Raw genomic sequence first — 23487 nt, forward strand, 5'->3', positions numbered from 1 at the left:
TGGGAGCAATGTATCGGAGGGGAGTGGGAGGAGGGGGGAGGAGGACACACAGGGTGACACTGGAGAGTGTGACACTGTGGAAGAACAACTAAATCTGTGTGACATTGAGTGAGATGACTGACGTGGAGGTGGGCTGCAAGACAGCGTGGCGGCTGGGTGTGGCCAGGGAGGACGTCCACAGGGGGGAGACTCCAACGGGACCAGTAACGGTCTCTGGACCCTATCCCTGAAGGGAAGGGCCATCTTGGCCTGTACACCGTTACATTTACAGAGACCAAGGCTTCCTCAGTGAGCATGGCCATCAGTATGATGTGTTACACTATACACGTTGTGACAGATAGACAGCTAGGAGAAAAGTGCTCCACGAAATGAGATGGTAAAATCTAAATGCACACACGTTATGGCCTACCTACCTACCCTAATAACATTATGACCAATTCAAAGCTTTGGAAAAGTACAGAATCAATGACAAGGAAAGGACACTAGATTTTTTTCTCATAATCTTTTGTTTATTCTTCGTATATTTTTTTAGACATGAAATAAAGAAAATAACACCTTTCCTTTACAAAACGCCTGTGTGTTGTGAAAAACGGGAGGAGGGAGATCGACAGACTGCAGAACGCTACAGACGCCATCACAGCAGAAGGAGTGAACAGACAGAATCAGAATCAGGGCAGAGAGAGATCGCTCACATAGTGCAAAGGAACGCCAATGAGAACACTGGAGTGAATCTGGGGGGGGTCTGTCCCAGCCAGGGGGGGAATTGAACCCACAACCTTCTGGTCCCAAGACCCAGACACTAACCAACCATTCCAAATAGAGTTCGCTCACTAGGAGGTGCTGGTAATGTAGTTACCAAGGGTAGGTTTGTTACATTACCCCCTTTTTTGGGAAGCGCTATAATACAGTAGTGGTATAAAACATGTAAAATTCATTCACATGCACATCTCAGTTCCATATCAGGAGGGCTAGATCTCAAATACTGTTTTAGGCTTTGGCATCCATTTTGAATTCAACCTGCTGTTTACATACAAACAGTGCCACTGAATTCCCAAGATGTACAGCAGTTACTGTCTCACCAAGTTACACAATACACTTCAGTATGATGTTATTCATCTCATGCTAATGCACATTCAAATAAACCCTGACAACCAAGCAACTAGGTAATTTATCACTCTTCCAATCATGACTGAGTGTCGAAGTGCATTATATTAAACACTTCCTGTCCTGACTACAATATTCTGTATCTCCTGACTGTGTTGTGTCTCTATATACAGTACAGTAGACCTATAGGGTAGTCAGGTCTGCAGATAGTACTTTACCGCTGTTTAGTCTGAGACCACCCTACATCATATAAACCAAACGATGCCTCTTGGAGTGTATTTATAGAATATAGGCTGACTAGCCATTGAATATTTGATTTCATATTTGAGGCACTAAATCAAAGATGAGAGTCATCCCGTGTAGAGCACCTCAGAGGCGCAGGTTTGTGTGATGTTAACCACATACTGAGTCTGGACAAACACAGATAGTTTTCTAAACAAATGTTAGATGATAAGCAGATCATTGAGGACAATCATTTCTAAGCACGGATATATGACGTCGACATACAGCTGAAATTGTGATTTTATTTTGTCATTGCACACACATAGGCTAGAGTCTTATACCTACACACAGATACAACATGATGTGTCACACGCACGCATGCACCCAACACCCGCATGCACAACACACACACACACACACACACACACACACACGCACACGCACACGCACACGCACACGCACACACACACACACACACACACGCACACACACACAGGTACGATCACACACGCACAAACACACACACACACACACGCAAACGTTAGGATGAAGATAACACTATGACTGATCAATCCTCCACACACACAGAAAAAAAGCGGAAAAATCTGAATAATAATAATACTGTCTTTGAGGAGATCATATGGACATGCTGCAATAAACGTCTTTATCTTTAAAATGACATAGATAATTCTGTATTTATATATATATATATATATATATAAGTTATGTAAAGGCGTTATACTGTGAGTGTTATCATCATAGGGTTGAAATAGTACTAATAAAAGTTAATCCAATCAAAATATTTTAGAGATCTATTCGAGGATCTGTGATGCGGAAAAATATGCACTTATTCAGTTGTGTTTACCATTTTCAGTTGTTCAAGTTAGTATTTTATAAGTTAGTGAAGATTAGTTTGTGTGTATACAGTATATTCAATAATCAGCATGTAGGCTTTGCACAGGTGAGAAATTAGATTAGCTTTTTATATCATCAAGTACAATACAACAACCATTCTATACACTAAACACATTCAACCTTTGAAAGGAGACTTTTTAAACCTTACACATGCAATATTTACAATGCTGAACCTCGTCAGCAGGGTCATAAGCGAGTGTTTATGTGTGTGTGTGTGTGTGTGTGTGTGTGTGTGTGTGTGTGTGTGTGTGTGTGTGTGTGTGTGTGAACGCGCGTGTGTGTACGCGTGTGTGTGTACGCGTGTGTGTGTGTGTGTGTGTGTGCAGAAACAGCTAAACACTGCTTCTAGTATTGCCTAAATGGGTGTTACGGCTCCACACAACAGAGCTTGACGAGTGCTGCGATCGAGATTGAGATTGAGAGTGGGGCCAAATCTCTTCAGTGGTAGAATTCTACATAATCCTTGACCTTTTATCACTTACATCAGTTAAATGACAATATAGCAAAGAATTTAGGCACCTCAAACACTAAAGTATTCATGGTAAGATACTGTATTCATCATGATTCATATACTGTACTAATCATATCAACATCTATATCACTATCTTACCATATGGCTTTTAACTTTCATTTTATTCTCATATTCATTTTAGCATTAAAAAACGTGTTAGAATTGTGGAAGTGTTTAGAAAGAGAAAGGCCATCGTTTGAAGTTGAAGACGGATGTACTCTCTATGTGTTGGTTAACTTAACACGGCTCCTATTTGTGCTTCTCTTAAAAATCCTAAATGCTTTTAGATGTAGTCCACTGAACTCAATGTACCATTCATGGTGTCTGTCACGGCGGTCAGTTAAAACACTGAGGTAGAGATATGTCTTTTGTCAAGCAAAATGTATCTGCACACCTCCTCCTGTAACACATAGCGGCTACAGGAGTTTTAACCACCAGCGAAGTCTTATTGCATTGTAAATCTAGGCTAGAGCAACATAGCTTCAAGCAACTAAAGACGGATGGCTTCATGGCACAGTCCTGGAGATGGTGGTACACTGAGTTAATAGTTAGTGAAGTTCTCGCAGGACCTTTTAAGGGCAGTCAGAGAGACCAATGGCAATAGGATAGGCTATTAAAACACATCAACCCATGCCATGACATCATATCCAGTACTGTGGATGGATGCTAGTGGGTTAACCCTATTTGTGAAGTGTCTGTTTTAGGCTGGAGCAAATAACCAGAACTACATGTATACTGTACTGTGAGGTCACCATACTAGGCATCAGAGCCGTGGAGCACATCTACCATTGGCTCAAGGCCTCTAGTATGTAGCTCATAGACGACTGTAATGCATGTAGATGTGTGTAGGCAAGGAATAGTCTGACATGGGTCTGTTCTATTATCTCAGGGAAGACTATACTTTTTCATACTGTACTTTTATAAGTCATCATGGGGTATAAAGGCTGACCCATAATCTATAAATGAGAAGTCAAGAGGGCAGGACCAACAGTAAAACTACATCTATCGGCCAGATGAAACCATGCCATAATACTGTACTTCACTACCTGCTGCAAGCAAGAGAGGAAGGAAAAGAGGGAGTACAGAAGGAAGGAAGGAAGGACAGAAGGAAGGACAGAAGTAAAGAAGGACATAGAGGAGGGAGGATTCCTTTTTTAAATGTTAGGTCTAAGCCAATGACATCACTCACCAGACCCCTCCTCTTCTCCCTCTCCCACTCTCATAGTTGTAGTAAGCACAATAACAATCAGCACTACATTTCCCAAGATTCACTGGGGATTGCTTAAAGTGCTGAGGTGTGTCCTTGGGGTCTTCAGGTGCTGGGGCGAGGTCAAGGATCAAAACAAGCTCTTTCTCTTGGATTAAACTGATTCTAGAGATCCACTGGGACAGTCAGTCAGAGTTGGCCAACACCTTATAACCAATACAGTCTCTCATGTAGTTGGGAGCGCAATCACATGAGACATCCATTTTAAACAAAAGTTAGACTTAGTTTAGCAGAAGGTATTGATGTTAGAGTTCAGCATTCAGGTGTTAGTGTTGCTGGGATAATGCCATGCTCCTTTGTATCAGGATGTTTCATCATTCAAGCATTCTAGATGTTTCAATAGGATGGCAGAGGACCAGCAGGAGAAATTACAGATTCCCAGGTTTCAGGAAAATTTATAGAGAATGTCACAAGGAGATTGAAGGAATCCAGTCCAGTTTGATAGAAAGGTGATTTAAATTCATACAGTTTGACGAGAACGTTATGTCATAGTCACATTTATAAGTCCTTGGGGGGTGGCTAAATCATGTCATTGGTTTCATCATATGAGATAAAAAATGTCCGTTGCAAATTTACGAGCTGTTCGTGCTTTCGTTTTGGTCTATTTTTCCACATGCTGAGATTAGAGCAGGCATCATCAAAGGTTTTATCATTCCACAAATGGAGTAGGTGGTCATAGATGTAGTTGAATTAGATTGAGTCATGTTCACTTGCCATTCTATTGTCCCTATATCTATGTAAAAGGGTGTGGAACCATTCTGCACACCTCTGAACGTAAAAATATCTAAAGTAGCTAGGTTTAACATTTTACTTGTAAACTCTGCAACTGATTTTGTTGGCAGACCGGCAGTCATGCTCTATTTTACACACTAAAAAAAGAGTATGCAGCATAGAAAGTTAAAAAAGAAACAACAAGCTAAAACGTCTGACAAAACGGAACTCGCTTGATTATATTTCCTATCTTGTGAAAAGTATCTGTGAATTGAGAAAAGTATTTCAAAGATAATGTTAGTGTTAGGTACAGGTGAGTTAGCTATCATAACAACCTACAGCATGTTCGAGCATTAGAAGTGTTAAATCTATGTCCCAGCCTCGATAGTAGCAGTGATTTCTTCCTTATTTGGTAAGGGGGTGTTCGATTGTCTGTCTACAGTGGTGGAGGAGGATAGGATAATGGGTCTGTGGGGTGTCCCTTGGAGGAGTGCAGGGACTGTTCTCAGGTTGCGGTGGTGGCGGTGTTGTCCTCAGCTGGGGCGTCCATTTTGGCCTCAAGGGCTGGACTACTTGGAGCGGTCACCTCCACCTCAGGGGTTTTAGGAGGGGTTGCCTTGGCGACAGGACTTTCGATCAGACCCACTGGGGCCAGAGCAGTGTTAGGTTTGGATTCAGGTGCTGGTGCTGGTGGTTCGGGTGTGCCATTGGTGGTCGGAGCAGGTTCAGGGCTCAGCATTGGGGTTGGGGTCGGAGTCTGGATTGGTGTCACAGGCTTTTGGGATTCCAGGGTTGGTGTCACAGGCTTGGAGGATTCCAGGGTTGGTGTCACCGGCTTGGGGAGTTCGGGGGCTGGTGTCACCAGCTTGGCGGGTTCGGGGGTTGATGGTTGGGGTGCAGTTGGTTTGGAGACAGGGGTCAGGGGTGGGGTTGGCTTAGGGGACACCGGGCTTGGAGACACAGCAATAGGTGTTTTGGCTGGTTCAGGTGTTTTCAATTCAGGTGTTTTCGGTTCAGGAGTTTTCAAATCAGGAGTTTTGGTTGGTTCAGGTGTTTTCAATCCAGGTATTTTTGGTTCAGGAGTTTTAAAATCAGGAGTTTTGGTTGGTTCAGGTGTTTTCAATTCAGGTATTTTCGGTTCAGGAGTTTTGGCTGGTTCAGGTGTTTTGGCAATGGGGCTTGGAGCCTGCTTGGAGACCGGGCTTGGGATTGGGCTGAGTTTGGTCTCAACGGGTTTGGTTATGGTCAACTTTGGTTCAGGAGCTGGTTCAGGGATTTTGTTGATCTTGGGAACCGGGCTAGGTTTGGTAACCGGGGGTGGGCTTGGCTTGGTTTCTGGGACGAAGGCAACACTCTCAGTCTCAGCCTCTGATTCTGGTATCTGGTCGGGGACGTCAGTGTCAGTGTCCAATGGGAGGCCAGTGGTGTTAAACTCCACCCCTGAGTCGCTGGTCTCCAGGTTACCACCTGCCACCTCCTTGGACGACACCTCCAGACCCTGCGGTCAACACACAGAGGTCAGAGGGTCGAGGTCAGGGTGAAAACAGGAGAGTAGGTGAGGATGAGCAAGGAGATTTTAACAGCTATTTTGACAATATTCCCCTTCCGTTGTTATCATTAATTCCCTCATCTCGACAGAAATAACCACTGCGTCACTAATACTTACTTTAATGTCCACCTCAGTGCTCTGAGACTTCTCTGTGATGTCGATGGACTGGGCTATAGACTCCTCAAACTGAGTAATGTTCTTCACCACCTGGAAACCACACATACATGTTATGTCAAGTGCTGAGCATCATATAGGGAACAGGGTGCCATTTGAGACATCACCAGTGTCTCTGTCTGTGCGGTACCTGTCTGAAGGCATCTCCCTCATCCTCCTTGCCTGCGTTTTGGGCAATCTTCTCGATGGCTCGGGCCTTGGCAGCCCTCTTCTTCTGCTTGACCAGGCAGGACAGCAGACACACCAACAGCAGGAGGACCAGGAAGCCCACCAGTGCTATGATTGCCACGTAGAGGGACGGCAGCTTGTAGGCTGGAGGAGAGAGGGGAGGGGAAGGGAGAGTAGGGAGAAGGGAGAAAGAGGGGAGGGAGAGAATATAGATGGGGAGCGTGGCGAAGGGGAGAGAGGGGAGAGACAGAGGAGAAGAGGAGAAGAGAGAGATACACAGAGAAGAGAGCGAGATAAAGGGAGAGGAGATAGAGGTGGGAGAGAGGAGAGGGGGTGAGGAGGAGACAGGCGAGAGGAGAAAGAGGTGAAGGGTTGGAAAGGAGTGATAATGTTAATAAATGATTCCCGTGTTTTATCAGTACATCATTGTCATTCCAACCCCTGACCCTCCCATCTCCTCACGCTCCACCGCCTGATAGACGTAAGACACCTGGTTGGTTTCCAGTTGCTCGATGACCCTGAACTGGCCAACTCCACTCATCCATCCCCCTCTCCATCTCCTTCATCCTCCCATCCCTCGCTCCTCCCTACTCCTCTTTTCTCCTCTCCTCCCTTCATCCCCCTCTCCTCACCCTCCACTTCCAGGTAGACGTTGGACACAGGAAACCCCAGTATGTCCATGACCTTGAACTGTCCGACGTCGCTGGCCTTGACCTGGTCCAGAATAACCACAGACGGATCCAGAGAGATCCGCCCCTCCAGATCCAGGTCCGCTGGCACCTATCATCAACCAAGAGCCATGGCAGGTTCAAAAGTTCAATCACTTTACTTCAACAGTGTAAGATGATTTTTACTATTGGCAAATAAAAGTAAATCACTTGGATATAAATGTTTGGTAACACTTTACTTCAAGCCAACAGGTATAATGCATTATAAGACTTCTCATAAGCACATATAAGTGATAATGTATTATTACCACCCCACAGTGCGCTATAGGGAGTAGGATTAGGGTAGAATTTGAGTGATTTTAAATCAGCCGCTCCAGTACCGTTAACTGTCCCCCGTCCAGGATCTGTCTGCTTTTTAAGTCGTAGTCGGGCGTGTAGAACAGATGCACCATGGAGGCATTCAGAATCAGGTTGATCTTCAGGGTGCCCCCATACGGCAGCTTCACAAAGTTCTGGTGTTCTGAGAGACAGAGGGAGAGAGAGAGAGAGAGAGAGAGAGACAGAGAGACAGAGGGAGAGAGAGAGACAGAGACAGAGAGACAGAGGGAGAGAGAGAGAGACAGAGACAGAGAGACAGAGGGAGAGAGAGACAGACGGGTAGAGAGAGATAGGGAGAAGAGAAGAAGAGAGAGAGAGAGAGAGAGAGAGAGAGAGAGAGAGAGAGAAAGAAGAGAGGAAGAGAGAGACAAAAGGAAGAGAGGGATGAAGAGATGGGAAGAGAAGAAGATCCAGAGGGAGAGGGGAAAAGCGAGAGGGGGCATTTAACAAAAACATTTTGTAACACAATACGCAAAATAGATAACTCACTTCAGAAAATAACATCAATTTAAAGCTGGAATTCTTAATGGTGAAACTGCCACGTCTGTTCGCAATAGTACAACAACAAAGAAGTTACTGCAAACAACAAACACTGTTTTTTCCCCTCTGACATTATTGCACGCGTGATAGAAGAGCAGAATATCTACTGCAATTGTTTTACCAGGTTGTGCGGCGCTCCTCACCTCTGCTTCGCCAAACAAAACAAATACAATAAAAACAGCGGTGGGGCGGACAGTGTCACTGATCCCCTACTGCGGATTCCATCTTTAAACCCATTGATGACTAACATTATAGCGAACTTGCAGCAGGTTGGGAAACAATATAGAAAAGCCAAGGTAAAGGTTGGCCACAGAAGGTAGAGGGAGGATGAAAACATATGTACCTTTGACATTTAGGCAGACCTTCCTCATGATCTTCATGTTAGTGTCTCTGACGGTGTAGCTTCCCTCATCGGCGCCTGTCACGGCGTTGAGGGTGATCCGGTGCTCGTTGACACTCAGGCGCCCCTGGTACCCGTCTCTGGAGAGCCTTCCTCGGGTCATCAGCACCAGGGGCGGCCTGGAGGGTTAATGGAGAACCATAATAGAACTTGCTATCACAACAGTCATGATATTGATCAGAATAACAGAATGATATAATGATGGTGTAACGATAATTATCATATTGATAATGTTATCGCGATAACCATGCTACTATCATGACAGCCACAATAGTATCACAATATCACGATTCCGTGAAATTATGGCAATAACCACTACATCGTGATAATCAATGTTGATGGGAGAGGGTAAATCCTCCTTTGAGGAAAGCAGAGAAGTTTACATTTTGACAGAGAAACAACTGTACCTTGAGGTCAGGTTGGCCTCCACAGCACTGGGCCTATACTCCAGGGTGATGGGAGCCTCCACCCCCGCCAGCTGGATGTGGTAGTTCTCCCCATACTTAATGTTCTGCTCGTTGGAACAGTCTAAAAGACAGAGAAAGGGGTGGGAGAGGCAGGGACAGTTAGATACAGAGAGCAAGAGAAAGAAATGAAGGTATAAAAGGGGAGGACAATGGGAAAGAGAGGGAGACAAGAGATCAGGAAACAGAGAGAGAGAAACAGAAAGGGAAGACAAAAGAATGAGCGAGAACCATGTGAGGAAAACAGAAGAGAATGACAGAGAGGAGAAGAACAAGAGAGAGAAAAGGAGGATAAAGATAGAAGAAAAACAGCAGGGATGGACGGATGGGAGGGATGAACGGACGGATGGGAGGGATGAACGGACGGATGGGGTGGTTAAATAGCTGCATAATTACTGCCTGGTGTATGAAACACGCTGTTAACTACACACACACCTCCTCTCCACACACTGTTAACCCCATATGGTGCTGTCAAGGCTCCACACAGCTAGCCAGCTGCACACAGCTAGCCAGCTCCACACAGCTAGCCAGCTCCACACAGCTAGCCAGCTCCACACAGCTAGCCAGCTCCACACAGCTAGCCAGCTCCACACAGCTAGCCAGCGCCACACAGCTAGCGAGCTCCACACAGTTGCATCAACTGCATCAACTAATATAGCACTCTGATGCACAACTGCAAAGTCAATGACGTGGCATAAAACCATTGGTTGTTGCGTGCAGTGTGACTGCAATATAGACAGCCTGGAACACCAATCCATGCAGAGCAAAGCTCAGTCTTCTCAGCATCACCGAGTCATCATTCCTCTCTGACTGTGTGTATCTGTGTCCCAAACGGCACACTATTCCCTATACCTTTTTATTTTTATTTAACTAGGCAAGTCCTTTAAGAACAAATTCTTATTTACAATGACGGCCTACCCCGGCCGGACACAGACGACGCTGAGCTGCCCTATGGGACTCCCAATCACATCCGGATGTGATGCAGCCTGGATTCAAACCAGGGACTGCAGTGACGACTCTTGCACTGAGATGCAGTGCCTTAGACCGCTACACTACTTGGGAGCTCCTATATGGGCCCTAGTCAAAAGTAGTGCACTGTATAGAGATTAGGGTGCCATTTTGGACGCAAACTGGGTCTTCCTCATCCCATTACAGTCAGATACTTAGTGCTGTTCAGAACATTGCTGCTGTGCTAGCCAATAGGGCTGTACTACACTAATACAGCAGTGCTCATGTGTAGCCGTAAAAGGCTTGGCCTGTTGACCGAAGTGACAGCATGATTAAATCATGAAATGAGCGGAAACAAGCTGTGTCTCGACTGAGACAGACAGATGGTTTGAAGTGCACACAGCCACAGTAGCAGGGCAGCATGTTTGAGAGAGAACACCAGTATCAATTAAGTCCTAATGATTTAGACTGAGCCAAGACGCCAAAACTCAATGTAAAAAGCACAGTATGTCTGCATCCCAAATGGCACCCTATTATCTATTTAGTACTTTTAACCAGGGCCCATGGGGATGCAGACTATGGTGTCTGATGATGAAGATCTTCCAACCGTCCAACCTTCCTCCCAGAGAGCAACTTTCCTATTTCCAACATTCCTCCCAGAGAGCAACTTTCCTATTTCCAACCTTCCTCCCAGAGAGCAACTTTCCTATTTCCAACATTCCTCCCAGAGAGCAACTTTCCTATTTCCAACCTTCCTCCCAGAGAGCAACTTTCCTATTTCCAACATTCCTCCCAGAGAGCAACTTTCCTATTTCCAACCTTCCTCCCAGAGAGCAACTTTCCTATTTCCAACATTCCTCCCAGAGAGCAACTTTCCTATTTCCAACCTTCCTCCCAGAGAGCAACTTTCCTATTTCCAACATTCCTCCCAGAGAGCAACTTTCCTACTTCCAACCTTCCTCCCAGAGAGAAACTTTCCTACTTCCAACCTTCCTCCCAGAGAGCAACTTTCCTACTTCCAACCTTCCTCCCAGAGAGAAAATGTCCTACTTCCAACGTTCCTCCCAGAGAGCAACTTTCCTACTTCCAACCTTCCTCCCAGAGAGAAAATTTCCTACTTCCAACATTCCTCCCAGAGAGCAACTTTCCTACTTCCAACCTTCCTCCCAGAGAGAAACTTTCCTACTTCCAACCTTCCTACCAGAGAGAAACTTTCCTACTTCCAACCTTCCTACCAGAGAGCAACTTTCCTACTTCCAACCCTCCTCCCAGAGAGAAACTTTCCTACTTCCAACGTTCCTCCCAGAGAGCAACTTTCCTACTTCCAACCTTCCTCCCAGAGAGCAACTTTCCTACTTCCAACCCTCCTCCCAGAGAGAAACTTTCCTACTTCCAACGTTCCTCCCAGAGAGCAACTTTCCTACTTCCAACCTTCCTCCCAGAGAGCAACTTTCCTACTTCCAACGTTCCTCCCAGAGAGAAACTTTCCTACTTCCAACCTTCCTCCCAGAGAGCAACTTTCCTACTTCCAACCCTCCTCCCAGAGAGAAACTTTCCTACTTCCAACCTTCCTCCCAGAGAGCAACTTTCCTACTTCCAACCCTCCTCCCAGAGAGAAACTTTCCTACTTCCAACGTTCCTCCCAGAGAGCAACTTTCCTACTTCCAACCTTCCTCCCAGAGAGCAACTTTCCTACTTCCAACCCTCCTCCCAGAGAGAAACTTTCCTACTTCCAACGTTCCTCCCAGAGAGCAACTTTCCTACTTCCAACGTTCCTCCCAGAGAGCAACTTTCCTACTGCCAACACACACACTCAGACCCCATACCTCTGACGATGAGTGTGATGCGTCGGACCTCTTCCAGATGTTCGTTGTTCTTCACCGAGTATGTCCCCTCGTCCTCCTCACCCACATTCGCTAGGATCAGGTGACTGAGCTGACTGTTGAGCTTGGCACGGTTACCGACCACGGACCCACCCCGCATCAGGACCACCTCAAGCCCCGCCTTGGCATTACTGGGCTGGAACAAAACCTCTGCAGCCAGAGAGGACAGATGCAGATGGAAGTCCTCCCCAAAGAACATGGTCTGCTGGGAGTCTTCTTTACCTGGGAGGTGGTGGGAGGGTATGTTTAACATTTCCACAGAAATGCATCACAAAGCTTAGTACTATATCATAACTAATGATGCATTGATAACAGATGGCAGGGATGCTTACCTTTCAAAGGGGCCGTCAGAGCTATGGACAAAGAGAAAAGAGGTTGCTGTTATTTCATATTTATGCATAGAAATGTAATTCATCAAATATGTTTGATATATGACCGATAACTATACACACACACACACTACTCTGGACACACACTGCTCTGGACACACACACTGATCTGGACACACACACTGATCTGGACACACACACTACACTGGACACACACACTACTCTGGACACACACATACTGCTCTGGACACACACACTACTCTGGACACACACACTGATCTGGACACACACACACTGATTTGGACACACACACACTGATCTGGACACACACACACTGATCTGGACACATCCACACTACTCTGGACACACACACACTGATCTGGATACACACACACTGATCTGGACACATCCACACTACTCTGGACACATCCACACTACTCTGGACACACACACACTGATCTGGACACACACACACTGATCTGGACACACACACACTACTCTGGACACACACACACACTACTCTGGATACACACACACCTACTCTGGACACATCCACACTACTCTGGATACACACACACTACTCTGGACACATCCACACTACTCTGGACACACACACACTACTCTGGACACACACACACTGATCTGGACACACACACACTACTCTGGACACACACACACACTACTCTGGACACACACACACACACTGATCTGGACACACACACTACTCTGGACACACACACTACTCTGGACACATCCACACTACTCTGGACACACACACACACACTGATCTGGACACACACACTACTCTGGACACATCCACACTACTCTGGACACATCCACACTACTCTGGATACACACACACTACTCTGGACACATCCTCACTACTCTGGATACACACACACTACTCTGGACACATCCACACTACTCTGGACACATCCACACTACTCTGGACACATCCACACTACTCTGGATACACACACACTACTCTGGACACATCCACACTACTCTGGATACACACACACTACTCTGGACACACACACACTACTCTGGACACATCCACACTACTCTGGACACATCCACACTACTCTGGACACATCCACACTACTTTGGACACATCCACACTGCTCTGGACACGACATACCTGAGCAGAGCAGCAAGCTCAGCACCACCACCACACTGACTGTCTTCATCTTCATCAGATCTCCTGGCTCTGGAAAGAAGGAGATGAAGGGAAGATTAGATAAAGGAAAGATAGAGTATAAATAAAAATGGTGTTTGATAAGTGGCACATTAGAATAGAATGCCTCTCTCTCTCTCTCTCTCTCTCTCTCTCCCCTCTCTCTATCTGTCACCTCTACATCCTCTTCTCCTCCCTCACCTGTTCTTTCTGTTTCTCCATCTGATTGTGTTTGGCTGGGTGAGGGTGAGGGTGAGGGTGAGGGTGAGGGAGGTGCTCCCTTAGCTAATTCATAGATAATGATAGAATGTTGTGGTGGTGACATCATCTCATGGTGACATCATCGCATGAAGTGGAGCCGAGAGGATGTCCTTTGGATCACTTAGCTTGTCTGACTTCACCAGAGGAGTGAATGCAGTGTGTGTGTGTGTGTGTGTGTGTGTGTGTGTGTGTGTGTGTGTGTGTGTGTGTGTGTGTGTGTGTGTGTGTGTGTGTGTGTGTGTGTGTGTGTGTGTTTCCTCTGATATCTTTCAAAAAATACATCTTTCCCCCCTTCCATCATGAAAGCAATCCATCAAACCAGTAAATAGTTCCCATTTCAATTCAATAGTTGATTTCCACTACCAAGCTGCAAGAAAGAGGGGCTTTAAGATTGAAATATAAATGAATTTATTGCAACAACAAAAACAACAACAACAACAATAACCTATTATTTTTCATATTCCCTCCCCTTTAAAGGCACATTGGAGCTTGTTTGAGTTTTTAAACTAGGGGTGTATTCATTAGTGCTCACCGTAGCAAACCATAGCAAAATGTTTTGCAACAGAAACATTTTGCAAAGAAAAGGAGTGTTTCTTATTGGACAAGTTCAGGTTAGTCCTTCCCATTTTGGCCTGTTTGCGTCTGTTTGGTTCCTGGATAATACACCCAAGGACGCCATAAGCTCCCACTGGATTCCAGACAGGGATTGGTATATTGATTAGGTGTCAGTGAACATGCCTGAATTAAAACAGCCTGGGAATAATGAATGGTAATTGGGACTGGGGGGGGATCTGGGTAATTGCTTGGCTGGGTTTCAAACAGAGATCCACCTTTTCCTTCCTCAGGACCTTGAGAAGAGGGAAGTGTGTGCGTGTATTTGTCTGTGTGCTCGCATGCATGCGCGTGTGTGTGTGTGTGTGTGTGTGTGTGTGTGTGTGTGTGTGTGTGTGTGTGTGTGTGTGTGTGTGTGTGTGTGTGTGTGTGTGTGTGTGTGTGTGTGTGTGTGTGTGTGTGTGTGTCTAAAAATGTGCTGAGTCTGGGAGAATACTGATACATTGGAGCATTGAGAGGGTTATGATGATCTGAGCAGCCTCTGGGTGAGGTGAGACTACAGATGAGAGACATCAAGGGAAGAACTAGTCAGGACAGTTTGCTACAGCAGGAAAATAATCCAGCAGCAACATGAAATGTGAATTATTATGTGGATTATAATGAATGGACATTTTTGTAGGAGCTGATACATTTTTCTAGTGAAAATCAAGTCTGAAATTTCAAAGTGGAAATTACAAACTTCAGAATCCCTTTGAAACCTCAAATACAGCACACATTTTAAATGTCCTGCATAGAAGGAAAGTTATCATGCAACAGGGTGATCAAAAGAAGATCCTACATCTGTAGCGGCAGATTGAACTAGTTCCCCTGAGTGCAGGCCTGTAGCTGTATTTATTGATAGTCCTGCGTTCAGGATTTAAACGTTTTGCAGTGCTTTGCAACACCTTTTGGACAGCTGCTCTTTCTACTCTGTAGGGCATGCCATTGAGGTGCTGAGATTAAGCAGCAAAGCATCCACCCTCCCAGCAAACATTCTGCAACAGGATGCTTAATCAGGAGTGTAAACACTGTAAGACACTGCGATCCTGAACGCTAGAGATGAAAGTAGATAGCAGGCCTGAACTGTTTTTAGTCTGTGTGTGTGTGTGTGTGTGTGTGTGTGTGTGTGTGTGTGTGTGTGTGTGTGTGTGTGTGTGTGTGTGTGTGTGTGTGTGTGTGTGTGTGTGTGTGTGTGTGTGTGCGTGCGTGCGTAAGTGTGTGTGTGAGAGAGAGAGAGAGAGAGAGAGAGAGAGAGAGAGAGAGAGAAAGAGAATGTGTGTACAAAGCAGGAAGCATTAAGCCATCTGCAGAGACCTGATCTGTTGGCAGGAGCAGAAAACCTGCTGCTCTCATTTGTTAATGAGGACAATTAGCATGTGATAATGTCATAATTCCACAACCACCATCTCTCTCTGCTACGAGACACTCTTATCCAATCTTCTCCTCTCTCTGTTTCTCTCTCTCTCTTTTTCTCTCTCTCCCAGCCTCTTACACCCTGCACTGCGCAGAGAGCCGAGCCACTACCATAGCCTGAAAGCACAGTCATTTGATTACATCTGAAACAAAAGACAGGACACAGCGGAGCCCCAGAGGAGAGGGTCCCTCCGACAACACCAGCAACAAGCACACATCAGTTGTGACCCCTTGGTTCAGCCATGTTCTGTCTGTATAGGTTGATTCTGCCGGGACATGGCGTCGGGGACACCTTGCTGTGTTCTTATTACTGAACAATTACATACTAATAAAAACATGTATTTTCTTAAAACTGCATTGTTGGTTAAGGGCTTGTAAGTAAACATTTCACTGTAAGATCTACACCTGTTGTATTCAGCATTTCACTGTAAGGTCTGTTGTATTCAGCATTTCACTGTAAGGTCTGTTGTATTCAGCATTTCACTGTAAGGTCTGTTGTATTCAGCATTTCACTGTAAGGTCTGTTGTATTCGGCATTTCACTGTAAGGTCTGTTGTATTCGGCATTTCACTGTAAGGTCTGTTGTATTCGGCATTTCACTGTAAGGTCTGTTGTATTCGGCATTTCACTGTAAGGTCTGTTGTATTCGGCATTTCACTGTAAGGTCTGTTGTATTCGGCATTTCACTGTAAGGTCTGTTGTATTCGGCATTTCACTGTAAGGTCTGTTCTATTCGGCATTTCACTGTAAGGTCTGTTGTATTCGGCATTTCACTGTAAGGTCTGTTGTATTCGGCATTTCACTGTAAGGTCTGTTGTATTCGGCATTTCACTGTAAGGTCTGTTGTATTCGGCATTTCACTGTAAGGTCTGTTGTATTCGGCATTTCACTGTAAGGTCTGTTGTATTCGGCATTTCACTGTAAGTTCTGTTGTATTCGGCATTTCACTGTAAGGTCTGTTGTATTCGGCATTTCACTGTAAGGTCTGTTGTATTCGGCATTTCACTGTAAGGTCTGTTGTATTCGGCATTTCACTGTAAGGTCTCTTGTATTCGGCATTTCACTGTAAGGTCTGTTGTATTCGGCATTTCACTGTAAGGTCTGTTGTATTCGGCATTTCACTGTAAGGTCTGTTGTATTCGGCATTTCACTGTAAGGTCTGTTGTATTCGGCATTTCACTGTAAGGTCTGTTGTATTCGGCATTTCACTGTAAGGTCTGTTGTATTCGGCATTTCACTGTAAGGTCTGTTGTATTCGGCATTTCACTGTAAGGTCTGTTGTATTCGGCATTTCACTGTAAGGTCTGTTGTATTCGGCATTTCACTGTAAGGTCTGTTGTATTCGGCATTTCACTGTAAGGTCTGTTGTATTCGGCATTTCACTGTAAGGTCTGTTGTATTCGGCATTTCACTGTAAGGTCTGTTGTATTCGGCATTTCACTGTAAGGTCTGTTGTATTCGGCATTTCACTGTAAGGTCTGTTGTATTCGGCATTTCACTGTAAGGTCTGTTGTATTCGGCATTTCACTGTAAGGTCTGTTGTATTCAGCATTTCACTGTAAGGTCTGTTGTATTCGGCATTTCACTGTAAGGTCTGTTGTATTCAGCATTTCACTGTAAGGTCTGTTGTATTCGGCATTTCACTGTAAGGTCTGTTGTATTCGGCATTTCACTGTAAGGTCTGTTGTATTCAGCATTTCACTGTAAGGTCTGTTGTATTCAGCATTTCACTGTAAGGTCTGTTGTATTCAGCATTTCACTGTAAGGTCTGTTGTATTCGGCATTTCACTGTAAGGTCTGTTGTATTCAGCATTTCACTGTAAGGTCTGTTGTATTCAGCATTTCACTGTAAGGTCTGTTGTATTCGGCATTTCACTGTAAGGTCTGTTGTATTCAGCATTTCACTGTAAGGTCTGTTGTATTCGGCATTTCACTGTAAGGTCTGTTGTATTCGGCATTTCACTGTAAGGTCTGTTGTATTCAGCATTTCACTGTAAGGTCTGTTGTATTCGGCATTTCACTGTAAGGTCTGTTGTATTCAGCATTTCACTGTAAGGTCTGTTGTATTCAGCATTTCACTGTAAGGTCTGTTGTATTCAGCATTTCACTGTAAGGTCTGTTGTATTCGGCATTTCACTGTAAGGTCTGTTGTATTCGGCATTTCACTGTAAGGTCTGTTGTATTCAGCATTTCACTGTAAGGTCTGTTGTATTCGGCATTTCACTGTAAGGTCTGTTGTATTCGGCATTTCACTGTAAGGTCTGTTGTATTCGGCATTTCACTGTAAGTTCTGTTGTATTCGGCATTTCACTGTAAGGTCTGTTGTATTCGGCATTTCACTGTAAGGTCTGTTGTATTCGGCATTTCACTGTAAGGTCTGTTGTATTCGGCATTTCACTGTAAGGTCTCTTGTATTCGGCATTTCACTGTAAGGTCTGTTGTATTCGGCATTTCACTGTAAGGTCTGTTGTATTCGGCATTTCACTGTAAGGTCTGTTGTATTCAGCATTTCACTGTAAGGTCTGTTGTATTCGGCATTTCACTGTAAGGTCTGTTGTATTCAGCATTTCACTGTAAGGTCTGTTGTATTCGGCATTTCACTGTAAGGTCTGTTGTATTCAGCATTTCACTGTAAGGTCTGTTGTATTCAGCATTTCACTGTAAGGTCTGTTGTATTCGGCACATGTGACAAATAAAGTTGGATGTGATGTTATAATGTGTGAACACAGGGCTGTGAAACATGTTCATAAGGGGAATGTATCTGTCCTGCTGTTTTTAGAGGACCTGTGAAGCAGATAATCCAAGATCTTCTACTCCATTTAAGGAGGAAAAAATAGTTTTTCGAATCGTTTGGGGCCAGAAACCTTACAAAAAAACAAAAAGAATCACATGTGAAAGGAACATGTGATAAAACACATGGTTATGGACACGTGTGAACACACGTATAAACGAATCACGGGGAAAGGGGTCACGTAAAATAAAAACATTCACATGAGTCAAACATGTCGTTTTCAAACACCTGTGACATTTCACATACATGTTTTACATGTGAACAAATCAAAACGCAGACCGGCGAGTCAGTAGTTTTAGAACAAATTTGACATGTTTTTTTGTAAAGGAAACAACACCCTGGTGCTCGCCTCACTGGGTTTACAGTGACACACACACACACACACACACACACACACACACACACACACACACACACACACACACACACACACACACACACACACACACACACACACACACACACACACATGCCTCCTCTCCTTTGGGCTTTTAACCATGGGCTGCCGGACTGGGCCATCTGCTACCCTTCACTCCCTCCCTCCCTCTTTTCCTCCCTTCATCTTTCTGTATCTCTCTCTCTTTCTGTCACCTATTCACCTAGACTGCTCTATCTGTCACTCTCTCTTCCTTCCTCAGTCCCTCTCTATCAGTACCTCTCTATCAGTACCTCTCTATCAGTACCTCTCTATCAGTACCTCTCTATCAGTACCTCTCTATCAGTCCTTCTCTATCTGTCACTCTCTCTTCCTTCCTCAGTCCCTCTCTATCAGTACCTCTCTATCAGTACCTCTCTATCAGTACCTCTCTATCAGTACCTCTCTATCAGTCCCTCTCTATCAGTACCTCTCTATCAGTCCCTCTCTATCAGTACCTCTCTATCAGTACCTCTCTATCAGTACCTCTCTATCAGTCCCTCTCTATCAGTACCTCTCTATCAGTCCCTCTCTATCAGTACCTCTCTATCAGTACCTCTCTATCAGTACCTCTCTATCAGTCCCTCTCTATCAGTACCTCTCTATCAGTACCTCTCTATCAGTCCCTCTCTATCAGTACCTCTCTATCAGTACCTCTCTATCAGTCCCTCTCTATCAGTACCTCTCTATCAGTACCTCTCTATCAGTACCTCTCTATCAGTCCCTCTCTATCAGTACCTCTCTATCAGTACCTCTCTATCAGTCCCTCTCTATCAGTCCCTCTCTATCAGTACCTCTCTATCAGTACCTCTCTATCAGTACCTCTCTATCAGTACCTCTCTATCAGTCCCTCTCTATCAGTACCTCTCTATCAGTACCTCTCTATCAGTACCTCTCTATCAGTACCTCTCTATCAGTACCTCTCTATCAGTACCTCTCTATCAGTACCTCTCTATCAGTACCTCTCTATCTGTCATGTATTTCACTCTCTCTTTATTTTATTTTCCTGCCTCCCCTTTTCTCTCTGTTTCTTCCCACATCTCTTATCCTCTTTCCTTTCCTGCATCATCTTCTCATCTATCTTCCAATTTGTCCCTTTCTCTCTTTTTCTCTGTCTGACTCAGCTGTTACTTTCTCTCCTCTCCTGCTTTCTGTCCTTCTATCTTTTCTCATTCTATTTCCTGTTCTGCCTCATGCCACTCTCTCTATGCCTCTCTTCTCTCTTTATTTCCCATTCCATTTCTGCTATGCCTCCTCTGTCCTTCCCTCTCTTTCTTCTTTTCTCTCCTTCTCTCCCTCCCTCTCTTTCTCTTCCTCTCTCTCTCTTTCTCCTGTCATGCCCCCTTTCACCCTCTCCTCCTCCTTATCTTATATAATCTCAGCTCCAGCAGCATCCCACTCTGAACTCAAAGACTGTGTCTGTCTTCATCTGAGATGTGGGATTTGTTCCAAATGGCACCCTATTCACTTAGTAGTCCACTACTTTTGACCAGGGTCCATACGGCTCTGAATAAAAGTAGGGCACTATATAGGGAATAGGGTGCCATTTGGGACGCAAACTCTGAGTCTCTGGTCACTGAGAAGGGAGCGAGGAGGAGGTACAGACAGGCCTTTGTTGAGCTCCTTTAAAGAGGCGGAAAAGCCTTCAATGACTGCAGATGCATGAACCCCACAAAGATGTCTCTGTCTGTCTGTCCTTCATTCCTTCACCTTCACATCATTTCCTTCATTCTCCTTGGCTTACATAACCCCAGCGGTCGGTGCATCTATCCCCTAATACTTCTGTCGCTGTAGTGAAGGCAAAGTATCCAGTCAGGCTGCAAGGAAATGCACAACCCAAACACACACACACACATTAGATACAATACAAGACACACACACACACACATGCACACACATATGCACACACACTTGTCCATAAATCCCGTAGGCACAAACACACATGACCAATATTCGCTCCCTCTCTCCCTCTTTCCCTCATCAGAAAATACATTTTTAAATCATGAAGTGTCAGAAAAGCAAAAGGTATCACTGCGCCAACAGAACAGGACACAGGCTGAATGTTTACTTTAGGTGGTTTACTGGAGGTCATGGCTTTCTGGTTAGTTAAAATGACAACGGGTGCATCTCAATAGTCTTAAGAGGCTTCCTCTCCTTGTCTCCTTTCCTTCATCTGCTCTGATGAGTGTAAAACTACTTGATAGGTGAAAGCAGATTCCCAACAATACACATCAACCATATTGCTTTTATCCATCCTGTGGCAAGGAGACGGATAAAAGAAAGGAGACAAGGGGAAGAAGCCACTTTAGACTGTTGAGATGCAGCCCTGGGCTGCCTGCCTGGAAGTGTGGTGTAAATCAAAAGGGATGATGGATGAGGTCTCATATCACACAGACATAGACTGACACTTCATTTATCCACCGCCTTCCCTTCTTTAAGTACTCTAAAAAAATATTATCTCTATCTCTCTCTATGTCTAGGTCCATGTCTCTATCTCACTGTATATCTCTTTCTCCCCCTCTCTCTGTGTATTTCTCTCTATCTCTCTATCTCTCTCTGTCTTTCTCTCTCTCTCTGTGTATTTCTCTATCTCTCAGCGCCCCTCTCAGTCTCTCTCTCCGTCAGTCTCTCTCTCACTCTCATATATGAAAGGAGTGGACAGGTTTCCACCGTATTGCATTCACCTGTCAGATCTTGTCAGATCAGAGGTCATGAGGGGGAGGAGAGCTCCAGTAAATGTCCTTATCCTCAACTCATCATTGTCTTTTAAGTGAGGACATAGAAAGACAACTCACCGATGAGATGTAGCTTCATCCTTTCCTAATGGTGACAGTTGAAAATAGGCCATTACAGGCGCTAGTAATAAATCAATCATCCTCACTTCCACTTTACAGTCTTCCAATACAAATATATATGTGACAAATTAGAGACAGAGAGGAAAGACAAATAGGTGTGTAAGGTGTTTCTATCTTAACCAGAACATATTAAAAGAATGCCCTCCTAACAGTAACAAGACATGGGAATATCCCCACATCTTTTGATTAAAGTGTCTTGTGTACAAGACAAACACGTGTTCATAAAATCCCAACAGATGAACCTCAGAGCATACAAAGGCTTGAATAGCAGTGACATACAGGCCAAGGCCATCCCTGAACAGCGATCGGGTGATGACTGATGACCAGCAGCACACACCGTACTGTACTATACTGCCATGTAGCTGAACTGTTGGCAAATGTAACATGCAGGCAGCGCAGACTCAGGCCACCATATGTCATCAACATGTAAGCGGCGGGGGCGACACCGTACAGCACCGGAGAGAGCAGCGCGCCGGTACATGCTGCAGGAGCACATCGTTCAATTTAGAATGGATGGATGCTTATAAAGGATTCAGTATAGGCTAAACCATTTTATTTAAAAAAATAATTGTCCTACATATTAAGATATACTGATTAGAGACAGGATCCGTAGGCTACTCATTTGCATTGATTAGATGTGGATTATGCATTAATAATCTTACAGGACCAAACTGAGTCATACAATTCATCTCTACATGCATGAACAGGTGCTGCGAATTAAGGCGACGTATTGCATTCCATGATGGGAATATTCAGGGATATTTCAAATAACATAGCCTACTGCATATCCCTGTCAGGCTACATTGTTTCAGACATGTTTTCTTATCATAGGCTAAGGCTCAAATTCTGAAGCAATGTCTTACATTAGGCTATAGGCCTAATCTAAATGGTCATAAATAGAGATTGGCATTGGACCGGCTCTAGCCTATCCAACCTGTGTAGCCTAATGATTTCCTCCTTGTGTGGCATTCTGTAGAGCAGACTGTGAAATTAGCATGGTAATGCCTTATTGAATGCGTGTCCCATCATACCACCATCCCGATGAAGCGCGTAGTCTGTTTAATCGTTCCTCCCAATAAACGTGAAAACCTAATCACAATTGTCTCACCTTTTATCTTCTCCGGAACAAGCACGCCCTGTTTTCATCAAATAAAGCCCTTATCGGATAATAATCGGCTATTAACCTAACATCTCAATATGCAGGAAAGCCAACAGACACCCTCACCAGCATCTCACCAAAAACTGCAGAATTTAACCCGTCACGCACAAGGCGGCGAATTTATTTGAAGAATCTCATCACATCCACCACACATGTAAGAAATAATTATCCCCTCAGCTCACTCACCTTTAAATTCACACTATCTCCTCCGTATTGACAGAGTAGGCAACGTTATAACGGGATTGTAGGAGGAGAAATATGTAGCCTAGCCTATTGATGCATGTATTTCTCTCCCTTCTTGGCGTCACCCTCCCTCTCAACCTCGCCCCCCAAGAGCAGCACTTGACGACTGGGGCTGAACATTTGAAGATGCTCAGAATATGTCGGCTTTTGCTCTCGGTCGGAGCCGCTCGACTATTGTCGGTAAACACCGGATTCGATTGCCCCAAGCAAGGCAATGGTTGCTGGTTGTTTGTCTTTTTAACTGAAGGAATTTATCTTCCTTGTAACAAAACGTTATAATAGCTGCATTGTGTATAGGCTACTCAGCTGAGAGGTAGAAGTGAAGGCTGTGTCGAGGGATTTAGTTCAACC

General features: G+C 44.7%; 1 protein-coding gene across 2 annotated transcripts; it reads right to left on the reverse strand.

Annotated features, from left to right (window-relative positions):
- Positions 1-487: 487 nt before the first annotated feature.
- LOC106605402 (uncharacterized) lies at positions 488-23277 on the reverse strand. 2 transcript variants are annotated; one of them, XM_014201003.2, is made up of 11 exons: positions 23080-23277; positions 13373-13441; positions 12235-12255; positions 11846-12124; positions 9015-9135; positions 8551-8726; positions 7670-7809; positions 7254-7401; positions 6584-6765; positions 6397-6486; positions 488-6228 (listed from the first exon to the last, which is right to left on the reverse strand). In XM_014201003.2, the coding sequence occupies exons 2-11, from the start codon at positions 13425-13427 to the stop codon at positions 5236-5238; spliced, it is 2205 nt and encodes a 734-aa protein (XP_014056478.2). In that variant the 5' UTR covers positions 13428-13441; positions 23080-23277; the 3' UTR covers positions 488-5235. The 2 variants fall into 2 exon arrangements, with proteins under 2 accessions (XP_014056478.2, XP_014056479.2); XM_014201004.2 differs by lacking the exon at positions 23080-23277 and adding an exon at positions 22843-22991.
- Positions 23278-23487: the final 210 nt, after the last annotated feature.

The sequence above is a fragment of the Salmo salar genome, chromosome ssa05 (genome assembly GCF_905237065.1).
Source record: "Salmo salar chromosome ssa05, Ssal_v3.1, whole genome shotgun sequence".
Taxonomy (NCBI): domain Eukaryota; kingdom Metazoa; phylum Chordata; class Actinopteri; order Salmoniformes; family Salmonidae; genus Salmo; species Salmo salar.